Source organism: Carettochelys insculpta, chromosome 5 (genome assembly GCF_033958435.1).
Source record: "Carettochelys insculpta isolate YL-2023 chromosome 5, ASM3395843v1, whole genome shotgun sequence".
Lineage (NCBI taxonomy): Eukaryota > Metazoa > Chordata > Testudines > Carettochelyidae > Carettochelys > Carettochelys insculpta.
Window position 1 is genome coordinate 81,555,118 of NC_134141.1, and position 25,578 is coordinate 81,580,695.

Below are 25,578 nucleotides of genomic sequence, written 5' to 3' on the forward strand. Positions count from 1 at the left end.
GGCGGTGCTGGGAACTGAGCTGTGCCTGTGGCCGGGGCTGGCTGTGGGAGGGTTGAATTGCAGAGGCTGAGCCTGGCCGGCGAGGGGGGCTGTGGTCGCCTATGGGGCTGAGCTGGGGGGCGGGGCTGAGGCCCCCCGGGGGCCTGGGCGCCGGGGGGGAGGGAGGGGGGCTGAGGCTGGCTGGGGGCCTGGTCTGAGGCTGGAGGGCTGCGGCTGGCTGGGGCTTTCACTCCCCCCGCTGACCACCAAGGCCGGGGTCCCGCGCGGTCTGCGGGTGGCAGCGCAGGGGGGAAGGGACGGGGCCGACCAGATGGCCGGGGGGAGAGAGGCGAAAGCGGCCCCTGTCGCTGGCGCGGCCGTGAGGGGCCTGAAGCTGCCCGTGCTGCTGCTGCGGAGTCCACGCCGCACTTTCCCTCTCTCCCCAGCGCTCTCCCTCTCCGGCAGCGGCGGAGGGCGGGTGGCGAGCGCACAGAACAGCCAGTTGTTTAAAAATCCTTCTAGAACCGTTTCAAATTCCCCCTTGCGCCGAGGCAGGGAGAGCGCGAGAGGGGAGGGGGAGGAGGAGCCGAGGGGTGGGGGGAGCGGGGAGGAGGAGGGAGCAGCCTGTCCTGGTCTCGGCCTGTCAGTCACTCAGTGGAGGGCGTGCCGGAACGTGCAGCGGGCCAATGGGCTGTGTGTGTGGCTGCGTCTCCATGGTGACGGGGCTGTTCCCGGGGAGGCTGTGATGGGTTGACAGGTGCGTGACAGTCGGAGCTCTCTGCAGGCATGTACGGCAAAGGCAAGAGCAACAGCAGCGTCCCGTCCGACAGCCAGGCCAGGGAGAAGTGAGTACAGCCCGCGGGGCCGCACAGCCGGACTGGGCGGGGGGCGCGCCCGCCCGCACGGACCCTGCCCAAAGTAACTTTCCTGCTCGCCGGAGAGGGGGGCCGCGCACACGACCGGCGGGAGCCGGCGTGGTGCAGCCGGGGCGCGGGGCCCTCGAGGAGGGGGGTGCCCCAGCCCCTCGCGGGCGAGCGGAGGAAGGGGCCAGGCTGTGCGAGCCGCGCTGGCTCCCGGGGGCGGCGGAGGCCGGAGGGGCTGAGCTCCCGGCGCTTGGCGGGGAGGTGGGACGGGAGGTGCCCGCCGCGGGGTGAAAGGCAGGTGATGGGTGAGCCCCGCGCATTGCGGGGTGCGGGTGGTGCGCGGGCTGAACCCCTCGTTGGAGGGGCGGGCTGGGGAACCCCCCCCCGCAGTGCCCCGTCTCCAGAGGGCTCAGTGCCGGTGGGAAGTGTTGGACTAACTTTGGTAACAAAGAGCCCAGCCTGTGCTGCCGGGGGCTGTGCTGCCGTGGGGCTCCCGCGGGGGAGGGAGACGTAGAAGCCGCAGCTCCCTTTAACTCTGCAGCTCTCAACTTTTTCTCAGGACCTGGTGTCTCCCCCTGCCCTTCCCCGCCAAAGCCCTGCTCTGGTCCCCTGCCCCAGCCCTCCCCAGGACAGCGGGTTAGTGTGCAGGGGAGAAGGAGCTGCCCGTGTGGTTGCATTGTTCTTTGGGAGTGAAACGGGGGTTGTTTGGGGTGGGGGAAATGGGATTCAGGGGGATGTGGTTTGAGGAGAAGGGAGAACGGAGGTTGTGTTGAAGGAATACAGAGGGCCTGTTGGTTTGGAGAAGAAGGGGGCATGGTACTGTTTTTGGTGTGGGAGGGAGGGCTCTTGAGTAGTTGGAGATATGGGGTGGGATGATGCCAGCAGTGTAGCCAGTGACAATTTAGACGGAGAAGGAAGGATCTCTTGTTCTATTCAATGAGGCATCCCTTTCCCTGTGTTCCCAATACACATGTTAAAGGTGCACCAAAAAACTTGATTTTATAAAAACTGAGTAATCTTTAAAACGTTTTTGGAAGCCCCTTTAAAAAGCATAGTGTGATCTTTTTTTTAAAAAAATCCTCTAAAATAAATGGTATAGAGGTGTTTGTTTGTCTGGTTATGTTTACAAATCTCTATTCAGAGAGGAAGAAAGTAAGTATATGGGGAATTAGTGAAACTGACCATACACAGCATAACTAAATGCACAAAAATAAATAAACTAGAAAAATATGGAGAAATAAAATGACTTGGCAACTTCCTTCAGTTATTAGGTATTGCTTGTAGTTATAGTAAGTACAGAATGCTTAGGCAGAAATGTTACTTTCAAGTTGATGGTGTCCCTTTAAGTTTGGTGTACTTGCAGCCTTGGTTTGCATTGTTGAGGTTGGTGAAGCACAGGCAGGAGGTGCTTACTAAGGAGGAGGAGGAAGAGCCTGTGAGTTATGGGCCGAGTGTAGCAGAGGGGGAGAAGGAAGTTTAGTGTAGGTGTTTTCAGCTCTTTTGACCAGCACCGTTCAGTCAGTCTGTTGCAGCCTGTGAAAGCTCAAGATAAAGCCCTTCAGTGGGCTACGGGATTTCCATCCAGAAAAATTATTTGTGTATGTTTTGTTCAGAAATCATATTGCACACCACCCCAGAATTGCATTTAACGTGAAAATGAACAGTCAAGGCACGAGTGGTGAGCTTTCCTTCAGGCAGTTTGCCTTGAACCTTCACCTAAAAGTTTTCCAGTATTTTAGAGAGGAACAGCACTTCCTAATCCCAGAGGCTGGCGCACACATACTTCCTAGAGCAGTAGCAGACCAGGCATCTTTGCTGAGAGACAAAGGAGAGGGGGATGCTTGAAGAGATTTAAATCATTGTTATTGTGTGACATTTGGCAACTGCATGTATAACTTTGTATTAGGGAATTGTATAAAGGCAGAGGGAATTGTTGAAAAGAAAAGCTAATGGCTGGAACGGGGTTGGAGACAGAATTTGAACACACTAATCAAATTGGTGTTTCTTACAAAATATTTTTTAAAAGTTAAATTTATCATACATGAGGACAAACATTGCTTACTATGACTTGTATGGAGAAATTCTAGAATTTCAGCTGTTTTGTTCATGGTACTTACCACTGTGTGTCATCCACTTTGCAAATTGCTATAATCTAACTTATACTGTCTTGCTGTTGAGCCTAGAAGGGGACCCTTAGATGAATCTGACTTTCAGAATGATGACCTTGTAGATTTAGTTTAGTTTTACTTCCTGTATGGCCTGCATCGTGAAGTTTTTGCAGCCTTTTTCTTTTTATCTTAGTATTGAGACTTCAAATTTTTTATCTTTTTTTCTCTCTTACTTTTCCTCCAAACTTTTGTACCAGTAAAGCAATACTGCTTGAAAGCGTACTGTAAAAATGCTTAAAAGTCTACAGTTGAGGCCGCCTAACTGAACTTTCACTAGGCAGTAACTACCCTCCTATGTGAAGTTGTGGAGGGCTGCTAGATGGAGCTATTTGATTTAAATACATCCTATGCCTATTCGATATCACTAACAGCTGGAAATCTGTACTTCTCCTGTAAGGATTACCCTATGAATGTATCACGTTTCAGGTGGATTGCTTTTAAACCATTGACTGAGTGATCACTACACAATATTTTTGTTGACTACATTTGTGGATTAAAATTATTTAGAATTCAGAAATAAGCTTGGCTACTGCTGTGGTGTGTCGTATGCATTTCCGACATGTTTTCAAGTTTCTTATCTGTAGCGCAAAATGCATTACTAGTTACATTTCCTTCTCCAGGTCTGTAACATTTTGGTTTTGTCATTGTTATGGTATTTTTCCCAGAATAGACTTTTGATTCTGGTTCTACTGAGAACATTTGTCATCAGATCAAAAAGGGTATCCCTACAGAGTGAAACCTCTTCCTAACTTCTGAATGAAGTTGTGTTGATGTGAAAATCATAGAAGTAAAAGGGGTGTTTGACTCAACTGATGTTTATTTCCTCACAACAGAGAGTGACCATACTTATGTTTCAAAAGTAAATCACTTTTATTAAATCGTATAATTTTGAAACAAGAAGTGTATACATTTATGACAATGTTTCCTAAGAGGAACTTGTTTTTTATACTGCACAGCTGGTGATTACTTCAACGGGGTCTTGGGGTGTCTGACTCTCATTCCCTCTTGCACACACACATGCAATTGCACACTGTAATAGCAACCAATGTCTGGGAAAATTTATAGAATGCACCATTGTTTGGGTTACCTATGTAGGTTTGTTCCTAGTTATCTATGCTTAAGTTTTGTGAGATCTGTTACTAGCTATGCATTTTAAACATTTTCCACATTAAAAATGGATTAATATAAAGTATTTCTTAAAATTAAGTAGCATGAGTTTACATAGTTAGGTCTTGGCGCAGAAAAATGAGTGGTGGTGACATAAATTCTGCATGAGTCTATACTGAACAATTTTTAAAGTGTTGAAAATGGTATGCACACCTTTTGTTTTGTTTTTTAAAAATCAGCTATCATGAACATGTGGACAGATCCCAGAGTCAGGTGTTTTCCTGGAGAGAGATTTATATGTTGCTATCAACACCATTTTTATATGTTTCTTAAATTTTCTTAAGCCAAGTAAAGAAAATATGTACCTTTTACAATTTTCAGTCTAATATATCACTTATAATAGCCTTTTGCAAGATTTCAGTGTCAAAATCATGATAATTCCCTTATACTCTCTTTTTCTCTCCCACCTGACCTCAAAGATCAAGACATTAAAGTATCTTAACAGCAAATGTAAAGTGAATAGGTAGAAATATTTTTCTCTGAATGTAACTCTACGCCAAACAGGCATAAGCAAAGTATTAAAAAGGAGGACAAAAAAACCCAAAACAAAACAAAAAACAAAGAGCTCCCCCCCCCGCCCCCTTCCCACCACTCTGATGAAGGTATGGTAACGTGATTCTGGAATCAGGCCATCCCACTTGCATAAATGATAGGAAAGTTGTATTCAGTGGTAGATCCTCCACTTACATGGTGACAAGACTTAGCAAGGCTATCTGTATTGTGAAAAGCATATCAATTTTTTCTCAGCAGTGATTTTTGTTGTTTCCTCAGGGCAGAATGTATCTTCTTGACTCCCGCCTCTGCATCAGAGGTGGATTCAGAATTGGTGCCTGAACCTACTCCCACTGAACTCAATGACAAAACTCCATAAATTTATTTCAGTGAGAGCTGGATCAGATTTTACATTGTGTGTGATTCCTTATATACCTTTACTTATAAGCCACACTCTTTTTGGTAAAGCGGAAATTTAAAGTTTTATTTATATTAGTATTTACAAACATTTATAAAGGAACCAAAATAGTTCCTTTGGGTGCTTCTCCCAAAAATGGGCTGTATGGCAGATACTGAAAAATTTTCCAGATGCTCACTAATCTGAGGAGTAAACCTACTGGGCAGAGCTACAACAGAAGAGAAGAGACAAAATAAATGATCTTATGATTTGCGCCTGTGCTCATTTAAGTGAAAGGCAAATCTCTTCTTTGACTTTAATGGTTTAGGATCAAAGATCTAATGGGGTATGTCTACACGGCGGGTACTATTTTGGGATATAAAGGTATCCCAAAATAGCAACACTGCAGCTTTTTATAGCACTCGAAATATTGCTGCTATTTTGTGTACACTAATAAGCTTCCAAGCATCAGAGACGTAGCCGTGTTTAGTCTGTAGCTTTGAGAACAACAAGAAGTCTTGTGACACCTTACAGACTAACAGATATTTTGGAGCATAAGCTTTCATGGGAAAAGACCTGCTTCATCAGACCTGCTTTTGCCCACGAAAGCTTATGGTCCAAAATATCTGTTAGTCTGTAAGATGCCATCAGACTTCTTGTTATGCTGGTTCCAGTACCCCTCATTATATGAGGAGTAACGGTATGCTCGGAATAGTCCATTATTCTGAAATTTGGTGCCATTTGGAGGGCACCAACTTTGCAATAAAGTATTGTGAAATAATTTATGTAATTTTTGTAGTGTAACTTGCGTGAATTATTTTGAAAACAAATCGCTGTGTAGACATAGCCATGAGGAGCCTAGGTTTGCTTCCACCCCAAAACTGTAGAGGAAGCTAGAGTGCCTATATTACTATTCAGCTGCTGTCTTGATCCTTCTCCTCTCTTGTATTAGTCTGGTTGGAAGGTATCTTGGAAATTTGATCCTTTCCAGACAACTGCTTGAAGACAAGTGGGATTTTTTTTCCTTCTCTGAATCTGCTTGCTGCTGTGAGGAAAGAGGTCTGCATTGCTCTGTTCTTCTATTTTTGTTTGTTTGTTTGTGTCTTTTAGATGACAAGCTATTGTATATAGCTTGGTTCAGAATAATTTCCCAAGAAACAGTGCAGTGAGGTGAACACAATTCCTGACCAATGATTTCTGTATCTGATTTTGCTGTTACCAGCAAATCTGTAAACAGCAGCAGAGGTTCTGGAATATTTTGTCTGCAAACTCAGGAAGGCTGAACTACATCAGTTCACATTCTGAACATTATCTTTGCAACTCTAAGGGTTGGAAACCTGATTTATTTTTAAAAATGAATGATTAGATTCAAAAGTAATGAATGGTTTAGGCCTGTCCCTTTCACCAGGTCAAATTTCCAACTCATCACAAGGAAGTGAGTCAGGCAGGTTCTCAGGCTCTGAAATATAGGGTATGTCAGGGGTACTTAAACTTCATTGTGCCACAACCCTCTTCTCATAACAAAAATTACTACATGACCCCAAGAGGGAGGGACTGAAGCCTGAGCCTGCCTGAAACCAGTGTTCCCTCTCATTTTTAAGTCCATGTGCAGAATGAATTTTGTTGTGTGCACCAGTACGGCGGTGATGTGTCCTGTGTAATACCCATATTGGTACACATCACAAAACCAATTCTTCACATGGACGGTATGTGGCGTGGGCGGGCCCAGGGGTTAAGAGTGTGGGAGGCAACTGGGGTTGGAGGAGTGAGGGCTCTTTATGGGGTACAGATTCTGGGATGGAACAAGGGATACAGGGTTTTGAATGCAGGAGGGGTCTCAGAGCCAGAGTGCAGGAGGAGTGAGTACTCCAGATGACATTGCAGGCTCTAGGGTGAGTCTAGAGATGAGAAGTTCAGAGGGTGTGTGGGCTGCCCTGAGGATGGAGGACTACCTCAGCCTTCTCTCACCACAGCAGCGTGGGGTCAGGTGAGAAGCACCCCTTCTCGGCCGCAGCAGCTCCAGTTGGTCCTGGCTGGGGAGGGGCATCACTCCATGGCTCTGGCATGTCCAGGAAACCACTGGGTTATGCTGATATGTAATTTATCTCCAATTCTTTTGCTTTTCTTGTTTTAATTTTTGAAACTAAAGGCAAAAGCCAGCTTCCTCTGCCTGAAGATGACCACTGACTCTCACTAACAAGTGTTTGAATTTGATTTCCCCCTACCCCACCACATTTGACAGCAAATCTCTATGCTAGTTCTTATTTCCAGACTGTAGTCCGTCATCCTTGGGACTTTACCCGTTCTAAATGAGAGAATTTGCCAGACCACGAGTGGCCAACGTTGTCTAGCAGCATTACCAACATTTCCACTGTTTATTGGGCTCTTAGAAGACCTTTGTGGTAAATTACATTTACAGCTAAATAACAGCACAGAACACTTGAGAGCCAGGACTGGTGGCTGTAAAGAAGCTTTATGGGACCCTGGGAAATTTGGCCACACCCATGGTAAATGGTCATCGAGTTAACTAAAATCATTCAGATTACAGATGTTGCCAGATGAGAGAGTGCCAGACTAGAGAGGTTCAAACTGTATTTGGAATAAATCCTGTGGAGGTGACATAAAAATTATTCCTGCCATTTTAATGCATATTCAAGGGTGTAGAGAATAGTTTTACTTTCTAAACATGAGAACAGAATTGTCAGATTAATCCAGATTATTCTGAAAAATCCACTAGAATTGAGTTTGCATGTTGATTTGATTGACCAGGTTAGATTATACAGTACATGGATGCTGCCTGTAAAAATGAATGTGTAAATTGCAAGAATACCATTTTGGGACTCTTATCTACAGATTTGCTGCCACAGGCAAAAAGTTTTGATGAGAGGGGCCACATATAAAATGTTTTGGAAATCACAAACATTTTTCATTTGCTTGCCATTGACTGCTGTGATGTGGTACATCACTGAGCAGGTGCTCTTAGAAAAGGTTTCAAGTGTATGGGCATTTCAAACTCTAATTAAATTACCATGAAGGGGCTGACTTACAAATAAACCCAATTATACAAGTGGTAATAGCAGACATTAGCTATCTCTGGTTGTAGCTTCCTAGGTTTGTTCCAGCACAGGACTATGTGTGCAGCTTTAAACGCATGTGAGTAGTCTTATTTATTTCAACAGAGCTAAACTGAAGTATGTGGTTAAGTGTATTGCTGGACTAGATATCTGATGCAGGAAGGGAGTGGCAAAAGCTGACGTATAAAAGATGATCTTTCCCTCTTCACTCTATTCTCTACCACTCTGCCCCCAAACCTAACCTAAAAAACCTTGTGTGGTTAATACAAAAAGAGATGAGAGATGTTCATTCAAATTTGAAGTTTTTGCATGATGTTTTTAATGTTAAGCGAACCTTTGCAGAAAAAGAGTAATGGCTTACTTCTGGTCCCATCAAGGCCAATTGCAAATTTCCCATTCATTTTAGCTGAGAGCATGATTGGGCTCAAATTTAAAAATCTAAACTTTGTTGGAGGAAGCAGGCAGTGGAGGAAGCAATGAAAATCAATGGATGGCTCCTTATGAACATTTCTTTCAGGTTAATTCATTTTAATCTTATTTTAAGACGCATAACTGCCAAAAAAAAAAAGAAGCAGAAGATAGGCAGATGTGCGCACATGAACACACAATATACATGAGGGTTGCTAACATATATTTGGCACAACAACTATAATAAAACATATTGCAGGTTCCAGGAAGACACAAAAATAATACACCTAATTATACAGCTGATAAATTTTGGTTCTTCTTTGACTGATTGTGCACATGAATTTCATTCTTGATGCTCTTGTGTTCCTTGTGGATGATATTGAATTCCTTTGGTTAGCGATGAGTGTTGGGGCTCCAGCTGTGCCCTAGATGTACACCCCTTCATCCTTCCTGCCCAAGAGCATGAAAGGTGAAATGGGCTCAGTCATTCCTCAGTTAATATTTAACATGCAGCGCAGTGAGATGCGTGCTTCTCTGTTCATTGTCCTGGTTTAGTGTTGTTAGTCATGTTACCTGTTGGTGACATACCAGGCACACAAATGCATATTGTTATTTTCGTTAGTTTCTGGATTTTAGGCTGGAACGCATACCCCAAACAGGGGCTCTACTAGTGGCAGAAGCAAAATCTTTGGGATTTAAAACTTGCTCCTTGTGGCTTCAATGCTACTTAATGCTGAGCACTCTACATGCCTGTTTTGGTTAGGTCCAGGGGAAGGACCCATTCCTGAGCTCTCCAGATGACAAAATAATGCTGCTCATTAGGGGTGCAAGTATTTTGACAGCAAAAAAGTGACAAACGGCAGCTGCACTGCCTGGCTCTTAATGACACAGCTGTGTTGATGTGGCCTGTTGCTACAAGCTGTGAAGTATAGATAGTCTTAGAGAAACTAGGAGCAGAGACAGCTGGAAGGAACAGTTGAAAGCATGGTGTCCGACTGGAAGAAACCTGGGGTAGGTGGGAGCTGAAAAAAGTGTTCCCAGACCTATGAACAAAATAAGCTATTTCCTGTTGATTGATTCATTTTTGTGTGTTCTTTGGAAATAAACAAAACAACATAAAAATACCTGACTGTAACCGGTTTTTGCTCCCATCTCGAACATCCCCAAGGCCCCAAACTTTAACTACTTGCTTAGGTCATAGAAAGGTAATGGTACTGTGTATTGCTCCTTCTCCAAGCAGACTCCAGAAGCTACAGAAACCACCTTAAAATATTCCTCCTGAATCCATCAAGGTAAGTTCCCTTAGATGGCAAAAGGAAGTACATAGCTGGACATCAGTCCTGTGATTAGTGGGTCTCTATGAGCATGCTGACATGTTGAGATTTCAACTGAGCTTCTGGGTTACACTGACAAAGAACATCCAGTTGTCCACCTCTGTACTGGTTTTATTGAGCTGAAGCATAGGTGACTCTTGAATACCTGCTGAGTCTAGGCACAAGGCTCAGAAATCTGACTCATCTCTGACTCAAATATGAAAAGGCAGACAATCTGCTGAGAAGAAGGGTCCCTCTGGCTGTCACTGACTGTTGAGAGTGCAGATGATAGCAGCTAAACCTGGGTACTGCATCTCTTTTGAACCTTCAGCTCCTGGAGCCTTGGCATCTGGCATAACACACACACTGTGGTTCTCAGTGCCTAGTGCATCAATACACAGGGCATTTTTAATACGAAGTGATTCATCTGTGTGCCTGACGCAGGTTGTACCTCCCTAGTCTGTCCCCTTGGATATAAACGGTTCTGAACAAGGAAACTTGCCGGACATGGGAGTTCAGGCCTTTCACAGGACAGATTAAAGTTGATAGTAAACCTCATCAACTAACTTCAGCTTCACCCAAAAACATCACTAAGAGCATGCTTCGTAATTCTGTGACATAGAGACATAAGAATTGGAAGTGGAAGGGACAGAATTAACATATGCCACTTTTGAACCATTGGAAAGCTGGTCCAGTTACTTCTTACCAGTGTAGACCAGCTTCATATTAGCTATTACATAAGCAAAAAGGTTAAGATGGTTCTGGCCCTCATTGCTGGTCTCCCTTATATAGTGTTTCATAAGATCAGAGTCACTCTTGGGCCTCATTCCAAATTCTCGCCTAAGGGAGTTTCAAAACACCATCTAACTCATTTATTGGTTTACCATTTTCTTCCCTCAGCCTCAGGGTACATCTTCCCTACAAGGAGGAGTAATCCTGCCATGGTCTGTCTTCTGGAGTTTGATTTAATGCACCTAGTAGGGATGTGCTAAGTCGAATTTACAGGGTGCCTGCATTGGCACCAGTACTTCTGCCCCTCGTTAGTAGTAAGGGAAGTTGATAGGAGCTGCATAAATTAATGTAACTGGAATTGTGTACATTAATTTGACCTTCCCCTGTAGTGTAGACCTGTCCTCACTGAATCTTGAGGAACTTAATCTTCACATGCTTGATGTAGTAAGGGCACTGTGTTTTTTACATCAACAGGCCAGCACTATTCAGGGACGCCAAGACTGTTGCTGGGCTTTGCAGAGCAGGTTGCGGGTCAGGCGTAATCTCTTAGATTATTTAAATGGGTTTGCAATTGTATAGGGATTTGTTATGAATTAGCCAGGTTATAACTATCTAAATGCTTTGGTGCTTATTCCACTTGTGTCCAGGCAACCTCTGCTGCTTGTTTGAAAAATATACTTTTTTCTGAAATATGTAGGGCAGCTACATGGAGCACTATCTGCACATTATTTCCAAGACACTATTCTGTGGAAGAGGCTAGATTCCTGGTTTGATAGGGCTGTCCTACAGTTATTTTTGAGCTTCCTGCTAGCTACCTCCAAGCAAACAGATAATTGCTTGTTAGTTGCTAAGAGTGGAATGTATGTGGATGATCACTTGGAAAAGAAAGAACAGTTATTTACCTTACAAATAGTGTGCTGCTTTGGTATGCTTTATCCACATGTATTCCATGTCCTGTTTTTCTTTCCAGCTTCTGCAGAGCCCTGCTCTGATCATACTCTGTATTGGCAAGAGGACTAAGAGATGGTCAGGCTTGCTTCACTCTTTATGCTTGTGGGGTGTATGGAGCGGGGGGGATGGTAGGGAAGGGTCCGGAGATATCTAGGGGACAGAAGTAACCCGTGTGGACATCACTGGTGTAAAGACTCTGATCTCATGTACATGGGGCATTAGCACGCTAAGGTTACGTCTATGCTACAGAGATCTTTTGAAAGAAGGTCTTCTGGAAGATCTCTTCTGAAAGAGCTTCTTTCAAAAGAGTGTGTCCACACACAAAAAAGCAGATCAAAAGTGTGATCTGCTCTTTCAAAAGAGCGTCCACACAGCCCCCAGTCTTTCAAAAGACCAGGCCAGGGATTGAAAATGAAGACTGTTCTTTCAAAAGACGGTCCCTGCGGAGTGTCTAAACATGTTTTCTTTTGAAAGAGGCTTTCGAAAGAGGGCGCTCTTCCTGAAACGGGAATGGAAGAGTGATTTTGAAAGAAGCACCACATTCTTTTGATTTACTTTTGACAGAATGCTTTTTGTGTGTAGATGCTCCATCGGCTCTTTCATAAGAGCCCCCATCTTTCAAAAAATCTTTCGAAAGAACTTGCTAGTATAGATGCAGCCTCAGTGTTATGAATGGGACAAGGGTGATCAGACCTAGTTGTCAGAACAGTAGTAGGAAATCGGGCTGAGCCAGATACTGTCATGGGTTACAGGGCAGACAGAGGTTCAGGTGTCAGGAGGCTGACAGGGTTAGGCTGTTGGAAGGTAAGAGAGCAAACTTAGAGTCAGGACATGGATGGGTCAGATTTCCAGAAAACTGGAATCAGGTGCTAGGTTACAGACAGCAATTGAAGACCAAAGTCGAGGTGAAATCAGGGTCAGCAGCTGGAGTTTTGAGTTTGTTGTAATCCTGTCTCTGCTCCACACCCGGTGTGCAGTCTGTATTGCTGCTGAGATAGCTCTCCTTCATGGATTCCTGGTTTAAGTACTGGTACTGGCAAATCAGTGGGGTGTAGAGAGCCAGCACTCAGATCCTGCTGTATGGTATTTCCTGTTGATCTGGGCATTGGGTGACCAAGTGGATTGTACTGCTTTGCAGGGGGAAGCCATGGGAGTTTTAATTGGGAGAAGTTGGTGATGAATCTTCTATAAAAATCAGCAGAGCTTGGGAAGCACTGAAATTCCCAGAGGGTGATGGGTGTTGAAGAGGGGCTTCACGTTTTGGGGATCCATCAGACTTCCCTCTGGGGAGATGAAGTAACCCAAAAATTTCATGGTGGCCTGTTTTGAAGATGCATTTTTTCCAGCTTGGCATACAAACCATGCTTCATTAGTCACCCCGGCACTGACCAAACGTGGTGAGAGTGCTGTTCTAAGCTCTCAGAAAAAACAGTATTTGACTGATGAAGACAATCACGTATGGCACCTGAACACAGTGGCCAAAAACTGGACTATCTGGATTGGCGGTAACCCTATATACTAGTTCCTCATTATTTTTAAAAATGTTGAAACGTTGCGGGGATGTTTGTTATTTTCAGAACCCACAAATGGGTCATGCCATCCCTAGACAATTTAGAGAAGAATACTAAGAAGAGCCAAATCTCAATCACCCTGAAGGCAAGCTCAGTATCCAATATAAATAAATAATTTTGGTTTCGTCAGTCTGTGCTGTAATTTTTTTTAATGTTCTGACCTAAAGTAACTAGATTAATCTCTCAAAATCCCTTGCTCAAATACTGGCCAAAGATGCCAGCATGTAGTCCGCAAATGATGTTCATACTGGCTGGCCATGTCTACACTGGGGCAAAACTTCAAAATGGCCATGCCATTGGCCAAATAAGAGAATACTAATGAGGTGCTGAAATGAATATTCAGCACCTCATTATCATGCTGCCAGCCACGGCACTTTGAAAGTGCCCCGTTTTGCTTGGGCACAGCTCGTCAACATGGGGGGCAGCTGATCAGAATAAGGAGATTTCAAAGTTTGCAGGGTCCTTTCGAAAAGGACCCCTGGGTAGACGAGCCATGTGTGAGTGAAATGTGGCACTTTTGAGGTGCTGTGGCAGGTGGCATGCTAATGAGGTGCTGAATATTTATTTCAGTGCCTCATTAGTATTCTCCGATTTGGCCATTACCATGGCCATTTTGAAGTTTTGCCCTAGTGTAGACATAACCGCTGAGAACAACTTTGCTGCTGTTTTGTCACTTCCCATCAGTCTTGGAGAAGAATTAAGGTTAAAGTTACAATCATCCATCACCTATAACAATAATGTGTATTCATTTTAATTGTTTATCATGGTTTTGGTGCTATCTGGATAGAAGCAATTTGTGTTTACTCAAAATGTAGCAATATCTTGTTCTCGTATAGCTGTGAATAGATACCAAATGCCCTAATCTACCAAATCTCTTCATATTAAAATTTTCTCACTTATTTCAAAGGTACTTTGCCCCATAAAATCAATTCGGCTTTGAAAATAAAACAAATTAATTAACTATTGATGTAGCATTAGTTAATTGATGAGGTCTCATTTACTAGTTCTCCATAATATGTGTTCTCCAGTCCATTCCTTTTTTCAGACTTAGTTGTCCTCTTGGCCCCTCCTTCTACTCTTCATGCTTTTTTCATAGGACTGCCTGTAAATAGAATTATATCCCTCTCCTAGGATTCCAAGAGTCTTTACTTTTTTCCAAATTCACTACTCTCAACTTGCTTTTTTCTATTGACATGCACTTCAGTGCTGCCTACTAGCCTTCATTCCAAATTCATTTGTAATATAATCTTTTGGTATTTGTTTCACTTGTCACTGCATTTACTATCTTCATTTTCTATATTTTTCTGATGTAGTTTGTAAGCTCTTTGGGTCAGGGACTATGTCTTATCTTTCAGTTCAGGCCTCAGGCTTAAGGGTTTAATTCTCAATCAACTCCGGGAGGCATTTTCATCAGAGAGTTAATTGGGATTGCAGCCAAACACTTTTTGCCAAGTTTGTATCATGTTGGCTAAAGTAGAGCCCTTGACGTAAACCTAAAACTCTAGTGTGGTTTGTTTGTGCTCAAACCTGAGTCTCCAATGAATACATTCTTGATACTCTGACTCTGCCACAGGATTTCTTTCTCATTATACCATGATGAAGAACTGATTCTAAAGAAAGAGACTAAATTAATGGGAATAAGAAAAGAATTTTGAATATACAGTACACCAGGACTTGATTTTTCTTTTAATGTATTCACTATCCATGTCCCTTTTGAAGGAAAATCTGTACCATTTATTTAAGTCTCCATAAATTTTCTAGTAAGGAGTCAATATTTTAAGGCATAGTTTCTACCATATTAACACAAACGTGTAAAGTAGTTCATCTGAAGTTCCATTTTTCTTGTTGGTATTCAAAGCCTCCTCTTGATATGAGGAGTACCTCAAAATTCCATTAATTAATTTGGAAGGCTAGTAGTGTTCTGTTAATGGAGTTAAGTACTGGTGATAATGTAGAGTGAAAAATAAGGGTCATGTACACATGCAGTATCTGCCATTTTCCTAACTGCACAGTCCTGCTTCTCCAATTTAATTAAGTCACACACCCACAATCTAAGAGCCTTTTTACCACCTTTGATTCACTCTTCAAGTCTTTTCCTCCTGCTACCTCCACTGCACTCTCTGCAGAGGATCCTGCAGATTTTTTTCAAGGGAAACTTGACAGAATAATGAAGGAGCTTTGATATCTTCTTGGCTTGCCCACCCTGACCCCATGCCCTTTTCCACTTACAGTTCTCCTCTCCTCTTATTACAGATGAAGACATTTCATGTCTTCTCTCCTCTATATCCTCTGCTTACCCCATAGTCCATCTCCCATCTCCCCTGCCTTACTCTTCTTCGTAACCTCTGATTTTCCTTGGGCACATTTCTCTCACTATACAGGCATGTTTTAGTCTTTCCGACCTTAAAAAATAACCAACCAGCCCAAAATGCACCCTTGACCCACTTGCCTATCTAGCTCACAAACCCTTTTCATCACCGTGCTCATTCATTGCTGAATGTGCTGTTTACTATCACCATCTGGAGTTCCTGGCCTCCAGTTCCATACTGGACCCTTTCCAGTCTGACTTCTGTGCCTTGCACGCTACTTGAAACCACTCTCACCCAAGCCAAAACTGAAAGCTCCATTCTCAATTTTCTTGATCTGGGTGCTGCCTTTGACACAGTTGACTGTGTTCTTGAACTATAGTCCTCTCTTGGTTCTCCTTTTACCACTAATGACTTCTTTCAGAGGGTTTCCAGCTTTTTCTATGAGTTCAGTAGGATTCTATCCTTGTCTGCTTCCCTTCTTCCTCTACAACTTGTCTGTGGGTAATCTGCACAAAGGCAAATTCAACTACCATCTTTAACCTGATGAGTCATACATCTACCTTTGTTCTTCAAACCTCTCTCCTGCTGTCCAGATTAAAGTCTCTCTCTCTCTCTCTCTCTCTCTCTCTCTCTCTCTGGCATGTCCTTGTGGATGTCTAGCCATCAGCTCATGCTTGGTATGACTAAAACAGAGCTCTTAATTTTACACACCTTCAAGCCCTCCCAGTCAGATGTTTTTTTCCATCACTCTGGGCAATGTTGCTGTCCTGCCTGTCACTCAGGCCTGTAACTTGGGTCTTTTATCTAGCTTGTCACATCTAGGCTGGCTGGATAACATCTGTAAGATAGAGCTTTTCCTCTGCATCCACACAGGTGAAACTCTCATCTGAGCTCTGACCTTGGGTTTTGATTCTTGCAGCATCCTTCTTTTTGTCTTGCCCCATGCATATCCATTGAGCATACAGCTACTAAGAATATTTTCCTAGCCCTTCGCTTTCACTTTGTCACCTCTTTCTTTACATCCTTCCACTGGCTCTGTCTTCTCTATCATATCAAATATAAAATATTTGACTTCACTTTCAAGTCCTTTCAAGGCCTATCCCTACTCTATGCTTCATCTCTTATTGAATGTGGAAAGATCAACTCCCATCTCTGATCAGCCATGATGACAGCTTCTAATGCCAACTTGTTACGTTTTCAAATGCACACTTTTGTGTTTTCTCCCATGGTGTTCCTGATAGTTGGAGGAGCTTCCTGTAAAGTATCCAGCAAATTATTCTCCTTCAGATTCCCCTCTCTACTGATTTTTCTTTGCTGTGATGTCTACAGAAAACTTGATAGTGGTTAGCCCAGAGGGTGAGTAGTAATTTTTGATGCAGATGCAGGGGGTACTCAAAGATTTTGGTAAGTGGTCAAGGGCTACACTTTTCTATGGAGAGAGTTCAGGGTTTCAGATGGAGTTTGGGTACACAAAGGAGCTTGGGGTCAGGGTGTGGGGTGCAGAAGGAGCAGTGGGGTCTAGGAGGGAGTTTGAGTGAAAGAGGGGTTGTGGCCCAGGGCAGGGAGTTGGGGTGTGACACAATGTTCCTTTTCATTTTTTCCATCAAAGTACAGAATAAATTTTATGTGCACCTATGCATTTGTGGATATGCACCACCAATAGAAACACATGATGCCAGCTCTGTGGGGCTTTGTGCACTCTGCTGATCATCTGGGCAGCACCTGAATCCCTCCTGGATGGCCACCGAAACTGCAGAGCTTATAGGGAATACTGGTGGGGTCAGGAATGGGGTGCTAGGTGCAAACTCTGGTTGGGAGGCGCTTACCCTATGTGGTTGTTGGCCAGCAGCTCAGTGGGATCATTGGGTAAATTATCTTCCTGCCACTCCCTGCATGTCACTCAAAGTGGCTGGCTGCTGGGACCAGGTGCACCTCTTTGTGGGGTGTGCCATGGGTGGGTGAGGGGGCTCCAGCAGCTGTCCGCTTTGAGCAGTGTGTAGGGTACGGCACCCTAAAGACTCAGCATGCTGTGGGACATTGGCAGTCCAGAGAGAGGATCATGGCAAGTTGGATCTGAAGCTTTGGTGGGCCAGATCCAGACCACGGGGCATATTTTGCCTGCCCCTGCATTAACCTATCTTGCTGACACATGCATTCTCAGGCTATGTCTACACTGGAAGCATCTGTCTACAGAAGTTACTGTCGGAAGAGATGTTCCGACAAAACTTCTGCACATAAAAGCAAATTGATCTTTTGATCTGCTCTGTCAACAAAAGCATCTACACAGCTTTTTTGTTGATAGTTTCCATCGACAAAACATATTTTTTGTGAAGACACTCCACAAGTTTTGTCTATAAAACCCCAGTTTTGTTTACAAAACTCTCTTGTGTAGATGTGGCCTCATTGTTACCTTGTACTTCCTTGTGTCTGTATCCAGCTGTAGTCTCTTGTCTCTTATGTAGAGTTACAGGTCTGTGTGGTAGAGACTGTTTTGTTTTTGTTGTTCCGCTTGTAGAAAAACTCCTAGGTGCTACAATAACGCAAATAATTATAAAAGTGAGAACACTTATTTTTACAGTCAGTTTAGTGCTTATGAAAAGTACCAGATTTTTAGTTCAGGAGACTTATTTTTTACATATACATACATAACAGGTACAGTGTGCCTTTACTTATAGTGTGATTTTATTATTCAGCTAGTGTACCTTAACTTTTGTCTGAAAGAACCGCGTTTAGGGAGGGAAGGAAATTAAACTACTCATTCACTTCTTGGTCTGTTGTTCCAAGAGTGCCAGTAAAAATGTTATTTTGTTAGACTTTGTGATGTGGACTCCAGATCACATAGTCACATTGTATTAGCCATTGATCATCTGTCAACTTGCAGTTAACTTCTTCTCTGTTCTCTGCAATAGGTACTACAGAGAAGTTAGTGAAGTCACATTAGAATTATATCAGGGATGGCTCCCAGACTGAATCTGAATGTGTAACTCAGAAGTGAACAGACGTGGCCTGCCATTGTCAATCTTCTGACCTGACTAGCTTGGTTACCTTTTTCTTTGTTAAAATTTTAAATCTCTGGTCAAGTGCTGTAGCTATTTTTAGAAATCTCATATTGGTACCTTCTTTGCATTTTATCAGATATGCAGTGAAAGAGTTCTTAAAATGAATACATCCTGGCCGAAGTTCCCTCTAAGCAGCTTGACACTAAGCCTTGTGCAGGGGCTCAGTTCTGCAGCAGAGAGAGAGAGATCTTTCCCCAAGTTCTGAATCAGCTGCGGATAGTGGAGAGGAGCCTCTCCCTGCTGGCCCCACCACTGAGCTGCCACAGTCAGGGGAATAACTAGAAGTCTTGTGGCACCTTATAGACTAGCAGGTACATTGAAGCATAAACTTCCATGGGCAGTGCATCTGACAAAGTGGGCCTTTGCCCACAAACATTTATGCTCTGATAAATCTGTTGGTCTGTAAGATGCCCCAGGACTTCTCGTTGTTTTTGCAGATACAAACTAACACAGCTATCCCTCTGACACTAGTCAGGGGAATGGGGTCTCTCCTCATTGCCCCCCAGTAGGGAGCTGCTCAGGTCCCAGCCACCTGCCCCACCTTGAGCCTCCCCAGCCCTGAGCACCGTCCTACACCCAAAAGCCCTCATCCCCTGTCCTTTCCCCAACCAATACCCCAAGCCCAGAGCCTGTTCCTGCTCCTCTACCTCAATGGTCAGCCCTTAACCTCTCCCTAAACCTGGAGCCCCACTCCTGCACCTAAATCCCTTATCCTCCCCCAAAACTTATATCCCCAGTCAGAACTCTTACATTCCAACTCTGTGCCCTTCCACCTCAGTCCCAATCTAGAGCTTGCACCCCCCTTGAGAGCCCTCATACTTTTGCACCTCAGCCCCCTGTCCTGTCCCTGAGCCCCCACATACCAAAATCCCTTGCCCCATTCCCACTGTATGAATTTTGATATGTGCATCAATACGAAAATGATGTGTCATACCTCACCTCCATGTTGCACACCACCCCCACATTGGTGCACATAAAAATTCATTCCACTCAGAGATAGAAAAAATTAGAGGGGACACTGGTGCTGGATCATTCTCTGAGACTGCTATATCAATATATGGCAGGGCGTGAGTGAAACAGAGCGCGTACCATACTATTCTTCCACAAGGAGTTTAGTCAGAAATTTAATTAACACATAATTGTGTCAACAAGCATCGTCAGCATGTAAGCATATCCTCTGGAATGGTGGCCAAAGCATTGGGGGTATACGAATGTTTGGCATATCACTCACTTAAATACTGTTCAGTGCTGGCTACAAAAGTGCCAGGCAGACATCTGTTCCCACTTCAGGTGATGTTGTAAATAAGAAGCAGGCTGCAGTAGCTCCTGTAAATGTAAAAATAAAAATATATCTAAAAAAAGACTTGTTTCTCTTAGTGACTGGCTGAACAAGAAGTAGGACTAAGTGGACTTGTAGGCACTAAAGTTTCATATTGTTTTGCTTTGAGTGGAGTTATGTAACAAAATCTACTGTTGCAAGTTGCACTTGCACGATAAAGAGTTTGCACTATAGTACTTCTGTGAGGTGAATTGAAAAAAACACTATTTCTTTATCAGTTTTCCATTGCAAATATTTGTAATTTATATGCTATGTTGTGACAGAAATCAATGTTTGAAAATGTAGAAAAACATCCGCAAAAACTTAATACATTTCAACTGGTATTTTATTGTCTAACACTGCAATTAATCATGATTAATCACTTTAATCACAATTATTTTAGTTAACCACATGAGTTATCTGTGATTAATGTACATCTCTAAAGTATTTTTATTAATACTGTGATTATCACAGGAAGTACAGCACCTGAGCTGATGGGAAAATTGGCTGGAAGAGAGGCCAGGAAGATATCTGTTGTGAGTCAGTGAAGAATATGCTATAGAAGTCTTGAATAGCTATTATGCAAAAGTTAGAAAAATACAGTAAAACCAGACAGTGTCTTCGTACAGTACTCAAAGGCCTTGTCTTGCATATACCCCTTTCAAGACAGATTAAACGATCCTGAAATGGATATATTGCAAACAAAGGTGATGTACAGGAAAATTAATATAATAGCAAGTGGGCTTGAAGAGACAGAATGCCAAGGAAGATGCGATTGGCAAGAAGACGGCAATTAGTTCCAATATATGGGACAGTATATTAAAAACCTGAAGTTGAGGGACATAGGAATCAGTTAGGCGAGAAGATGGGAATAGCGTAGGACATGTGAGAGTATCCTTAACGTAATACACTAAAAGTGAAGATCTAAAAAGGCACAGAATATTGATATTTTGGATCTTCAGTTGTAATTACTCAGATTCAGTATCAGTTTTAAACTTAATTATTTTAGGTCTAATCTAATTATACTTTATATAACTTTAAACATTCCTTTTCTGTGAGATTAATAGCTCTGGAACGTTGCTATGAACCTAATTATACGTGTTATAAGTTCTTTGAGAAATAGCAGAAGATACTTGAGAAATGGCAGATGTGCTTAATGACTTCTTTGTTTTGGTCTTCACCAATAAGTCTGATGATGAAGGGATGCCTAACATAATGAAATGCTAGTGGGAAGGGGATAGATTTAAAAGATAAAATAAAAATAGAACAAGCTAAAAATTACTTAGAAGAGTTAGATGTCTGCAAGTGACCATGGCCTGATGAAGTACATCCTAGAATATTCAAGAAGCTGATAGAAGAAGTATCTGAGGCTTTAGCTATCATCTTTGAAAAGCCATGGAAGATTCCAGAAGATGGGGAAAAAAGGCAAATATAGTGTCCATCCATAAAAAGAGAAATAAGAACAACCCAAGACAGTACAGGCCAGTCAGTTTAACTTCTGTGCCGGGAAAGATAGTGAAGCAAATAAATAAGGAATTCATCTGCAAAAATCTGGAAGAAAATAAGTTGATAGCTAGCAGCCAGCATGGACTTGTAAAGAACAATTCATGTTAAACCAATCTGATAGCTTTCTTTGATAGGGTAACAAGCCTTGTGCATAAGGGAGAATGATGAATGGGGTATACCTAGTCTTTCATGAGGCATTTGATACCATCTCACATGATCCTATCAATAAACTGGGCAAATACCAATAAGGACAAATGCTAAGAACTTCACTTAGGAAGGAACAGTTAGTTTCACACATACAAAATGGGAAGTGACTGTCTGGGGAGAAATACTGAAGAAATGGATCTAGGGATCATAGTGGACCACAAGCTAAATATGAGACAATGGTGTGATGCTGCTGCAAAAACAAACAAAAAAAAAAAAACCAAATCAAACTCAAAAAAGCCCATAGCAACGTTCCAGAGCTATTAATCTCACAGAAAAGGAATGTTTAAAGTTATATAACGTATAATTAGATTAGACCTAAAATAGTTAAGTTTAAAACTGATATTGAATCTGAGTAATTACAACTGAAGATCCAAACGTGACCCCTGGATGCTTTAACAGAGAGTTGCGAGCAAGACACTAGAAGTCATTCTGCTCTATTCTGTGCTGATTAGGCCTCATTTGGAGTATTGTGTCCAGTTCTGGGCACCATATTTCGAGAAAGATTTGGAGAAATTGGAGAAGCTCCAGAGAAACGCAACAAGAATTATTAAAAGTCCAGAGAACATGAACTATGAGGGATGACTGAAAGAATTGAGCTTGTTTAATTTAGAAAAGAAGACTGAAAGGGGACATGATAGCAGTTTTCAAGTACCTGAAAAAGGGTTACTAGGAGTGGGGAGAAAAATTGTTCTCCTTGGCTCTAAGGAGAGGACAAGAAGCAAAGGGCTTAAACTGCAGCAAGCATGGTTTAGGTTGGACATTAGGACAAACTTCCTGTCAGGGTGATTAAACACTGGAATAAATTGCCTAGGGAGGTTGTGGAATCTCCATCCCTGGAGATATTTAAGAGTGGGTTAGATAGACACCTATCATGGTTTATCCTGCCATGAGGGCAGAGGGGACAGGACTTGATGATCGCTTGAGGTTCCTTCCAGTTCTAGTGTTATACGATTCTATGAATGCAATGCAATGAAAACCGTAAAGGGAACTGTATTTCCCGCTTTGAAAATAAGTGTTATTTATGTAAAGAAGTTGTTCATCTATAGAAGAAGAAATTCGTGGAGAATGCAGATGAAAATACTGATGTCATAAGTTTTCTGATATGAATGATTATACTGGACTAAAAATGAGAATTGGAACATCGGCTGCATATCGCTAGTCACATAGGAGCTTACTTTCAAAATTTTATCTTATATTTCCCAAACAGGCCCTTAAATAGATAATTATTTAAACATTAAAAAACTACAGTTGGAGCTTTCAGTCTTCAGTCTTCATGTACAAGTGGAACAGGTCGCAAGAAAGGGCAAGGAGGATATAAATGAAGAAAAAGCCTTTGTTGTCAAAAAGCCATTGTTATGATTTTATACTATTAAAAAGCTTTGAAAAAATAGGTCTAGACTGATTAAGGTTCCACCATTATTATTATCTCAAAACTTTTATGAACAATTTAAAACTTCTAAATGATGGCATTTTTCAGAATAAAAGCCAGATAAATTCTTGGGAGGACATACGCAAAACTCTTTGTTTATTTTAAATGTATAAAATGTATCTCTTTTCTCATGCAAAGAATTTTAACAAGAAACATTTACCAAAAATTACAGACATTTTTAGTGATCATAATAATAAGAATCTTACCCACCCAGAACATGTGGACTACTAATTTCCCTCTCCTTACATTACTACTTCATTCTCAGAAGCCAAACTTGGTAATATATATGTAAGCTTTGCAGCATGCCTTAAAGGGCAGTAGATTGTTGCTTTGCCATGCAAAGTGGGGAAAACCAAATCATATATAATGTAGGTGTAGGTTCATCAAAGAGTTATGGATGTACAGATATATATGAAATACTATTTTTATTTATAAGTGAGCACAGAAGAATTTTATTTGATATTTTTATAATTTTTGTGGTTAAAGTGTTTTTAAGCATTTTAAAATTTTTTAGCAGTTTAAATTTTTTTAGCTGTAGGAAATTATGGCACAGACTCAGTCAGTAGAGAGGGCAAGATTACAATTATTAAATGATCATAGATATTTGGATTCGAAAAGTTAAATTTTAATAACCTTTACAACACAAATTGTCCCTGTCACATCTTAGGTCTCCATCTGTCTCCTCATTAATATTTTTACCTGGATTGTGCTTGCTGTTTTCTGTTTGATTTTTCTTTCAAACTAGATTGCACACAAACTGTATGTGGTTAATCTGACAGCTAAAAGGATAGCCAGGTGTTTACCACAGAAAAAAACATTTTTCAATAATTAATTTTGGAATCATATTCTTTGAAATGGAGTAATCCTCCCAAGTAGAGTATTGATATGAGGGATTACAGAGATGGAAGATTTTAGCCAGTTTGACAAACATATTCCATACTTGGGTGGTACTTGTTTGTTTATGAGCTTACACCTGTGTCTTTCCCCAAATTAGTGCTAGATCCCTAACTCATGGGTTTGGGAAATGAAGATGTCTTTAACATACTACACTGTGAACTGGGTCAAATGGATAAGCAATAATCAGTGGTTTTAAGTTAGGAAGTTTTCCTTTGTAAAAGTTGTAACAATAATTATACTCTGTTTCAGGGATGTGATGATTTTATTTAGTTTTTAACTCACACATTTCACTGGCAGAGAAGTTAGGCAAATATCAGGAGGACAGGGTAGAGTCTTTGCTGTCCTTCTCATGAGTGATGCAGAATCCACAGCCCAGGGGAGGGTTAAAGGTAGCTTTGTTACATATTTGTTATTGCTCTAGGGTCCAGTGTAGCCTCTGGCACAAGTCAAAGTAGCCCTGGGCTTTGTTCTTATTTATAGTAGCCTTATCTGGCTGCTTACAGAATTCTCCTCAGTCAAGAAGTACCAGTGCAGAGCATTCTGCTTTCCCTGGGTAAAGGATATGGTTGAGACAAGGAATTCCCTGATCTGCTACTTTTATGGCCTAGCCTACCCAGGGTAGAACCTGGCCAATCAAGCTGATAATCATGCTCATGAAGAATCTGTGATTTGACTTAACCATTGTGGTACCCTGTAAAATGTTACACTCTTCTAAAAAGATTTTGAAGTATAAATGTATAATAGTTCAAATTTGTGTTTACACCCAAAAAGCAAATTTAATAAAACATTAAATTGCATGTCAGTTATTTTCCATCCTTCAGATCCACCTACCTGTAATCAGAACGGGCTCTAGCCATAGGAAGACTGAACAGCTGCCTAGAGTTGCAGATCTCTGGAGGTGACAGATTGGTGATGGTGGGGAATGAGCCTGGCGAGGCTGCCTGGGGAAAGTGATTATCACCAGCCCGGGCCCTGAAGAGAAAAAAATGGCTCCCCAGTCATGATGCTAAGGAAGCGCTACCACCCCTTCCCCGGCCAGTCCCTGTCCCTGACATTGCTAAGATTGCAGCTGTGTGGCTCAGGCTTTCCCCAGTGGTTTGGGGCTGCCCCTAGTAGCACTGTGAGCATAGGTGGGACTTCAATTATAGGTACACTGACTAGTTCAGCTCAGTGTCAGCCTTTTGCCCACTCCTGCCATGCTGTGCTTGTCCCCTCTGGACTCTGCTGCTGCTGCCACCACTTCCTCTCTGCCATTCCCATTCATTGCAAGCAATGCCACTGTGGAGGCTGCCAGCCCAACTTCAACGAACTCACCTGCAGAGGGGTGGGGAATGCTGGCTGTTGAGTGGGCAGTTCAGGCCTGAGGTACAAATTGGGGGGGGAAGGGGTGCTGTGTGGGCTGGGTTGAGGGTACAAAGTTGGACAAGTCAGTAGTGATGCGAGAACCAGGATGTGGGGCTGCTCTGGAGGTAGGGAGCTGAGATGTAGAGACCCTCGATCTGTCCATTGGGAAGGAACCCACCATAAGGCAGGTGCGTGGGGCAGGTGAAATGTCTAGAGCTCCCACCACAACCTGGGCTCCCTGGGCAGCTCTTAGCATGGCCTGCCTCCAGATTCTCACATAGCCAGGGGGCTGGACCTGGGGTGGGGAGAGGAAGGACTGAGGGTAGTGCTTCAGGGGGAAGAGGAGAAGCAGGGGAGAGATCATGGAGGGGGCAGGGCTCCTGCATGTGTTCCA

General features: G+C 42.7%; 1 protein-coding gene across 1 annotated transcript in view; it reads left to right on the forward strand.

Moving 5' to 3' along the window:
• The first annotated feature begins 630 nt into the window (after window positions 1-630).
• Window positions 631-25,578, forward strand: part of SSBP2 (single stranded DNA binding protein 2) — a 276,155-nt gene continuing 251,207 nt past the window's right edge. The window contains exon 1 of the mRNA XM_074995386.1: window positions 631-824. Within this exon, the coding sequence (XP_074851487.1) occupies window positions 766-824 (59 nt within the window). The 5' untranslated portion in view covers window positions 631-765. The remainder of the gene's footprint in view (window positions 825-25,578) is intronic.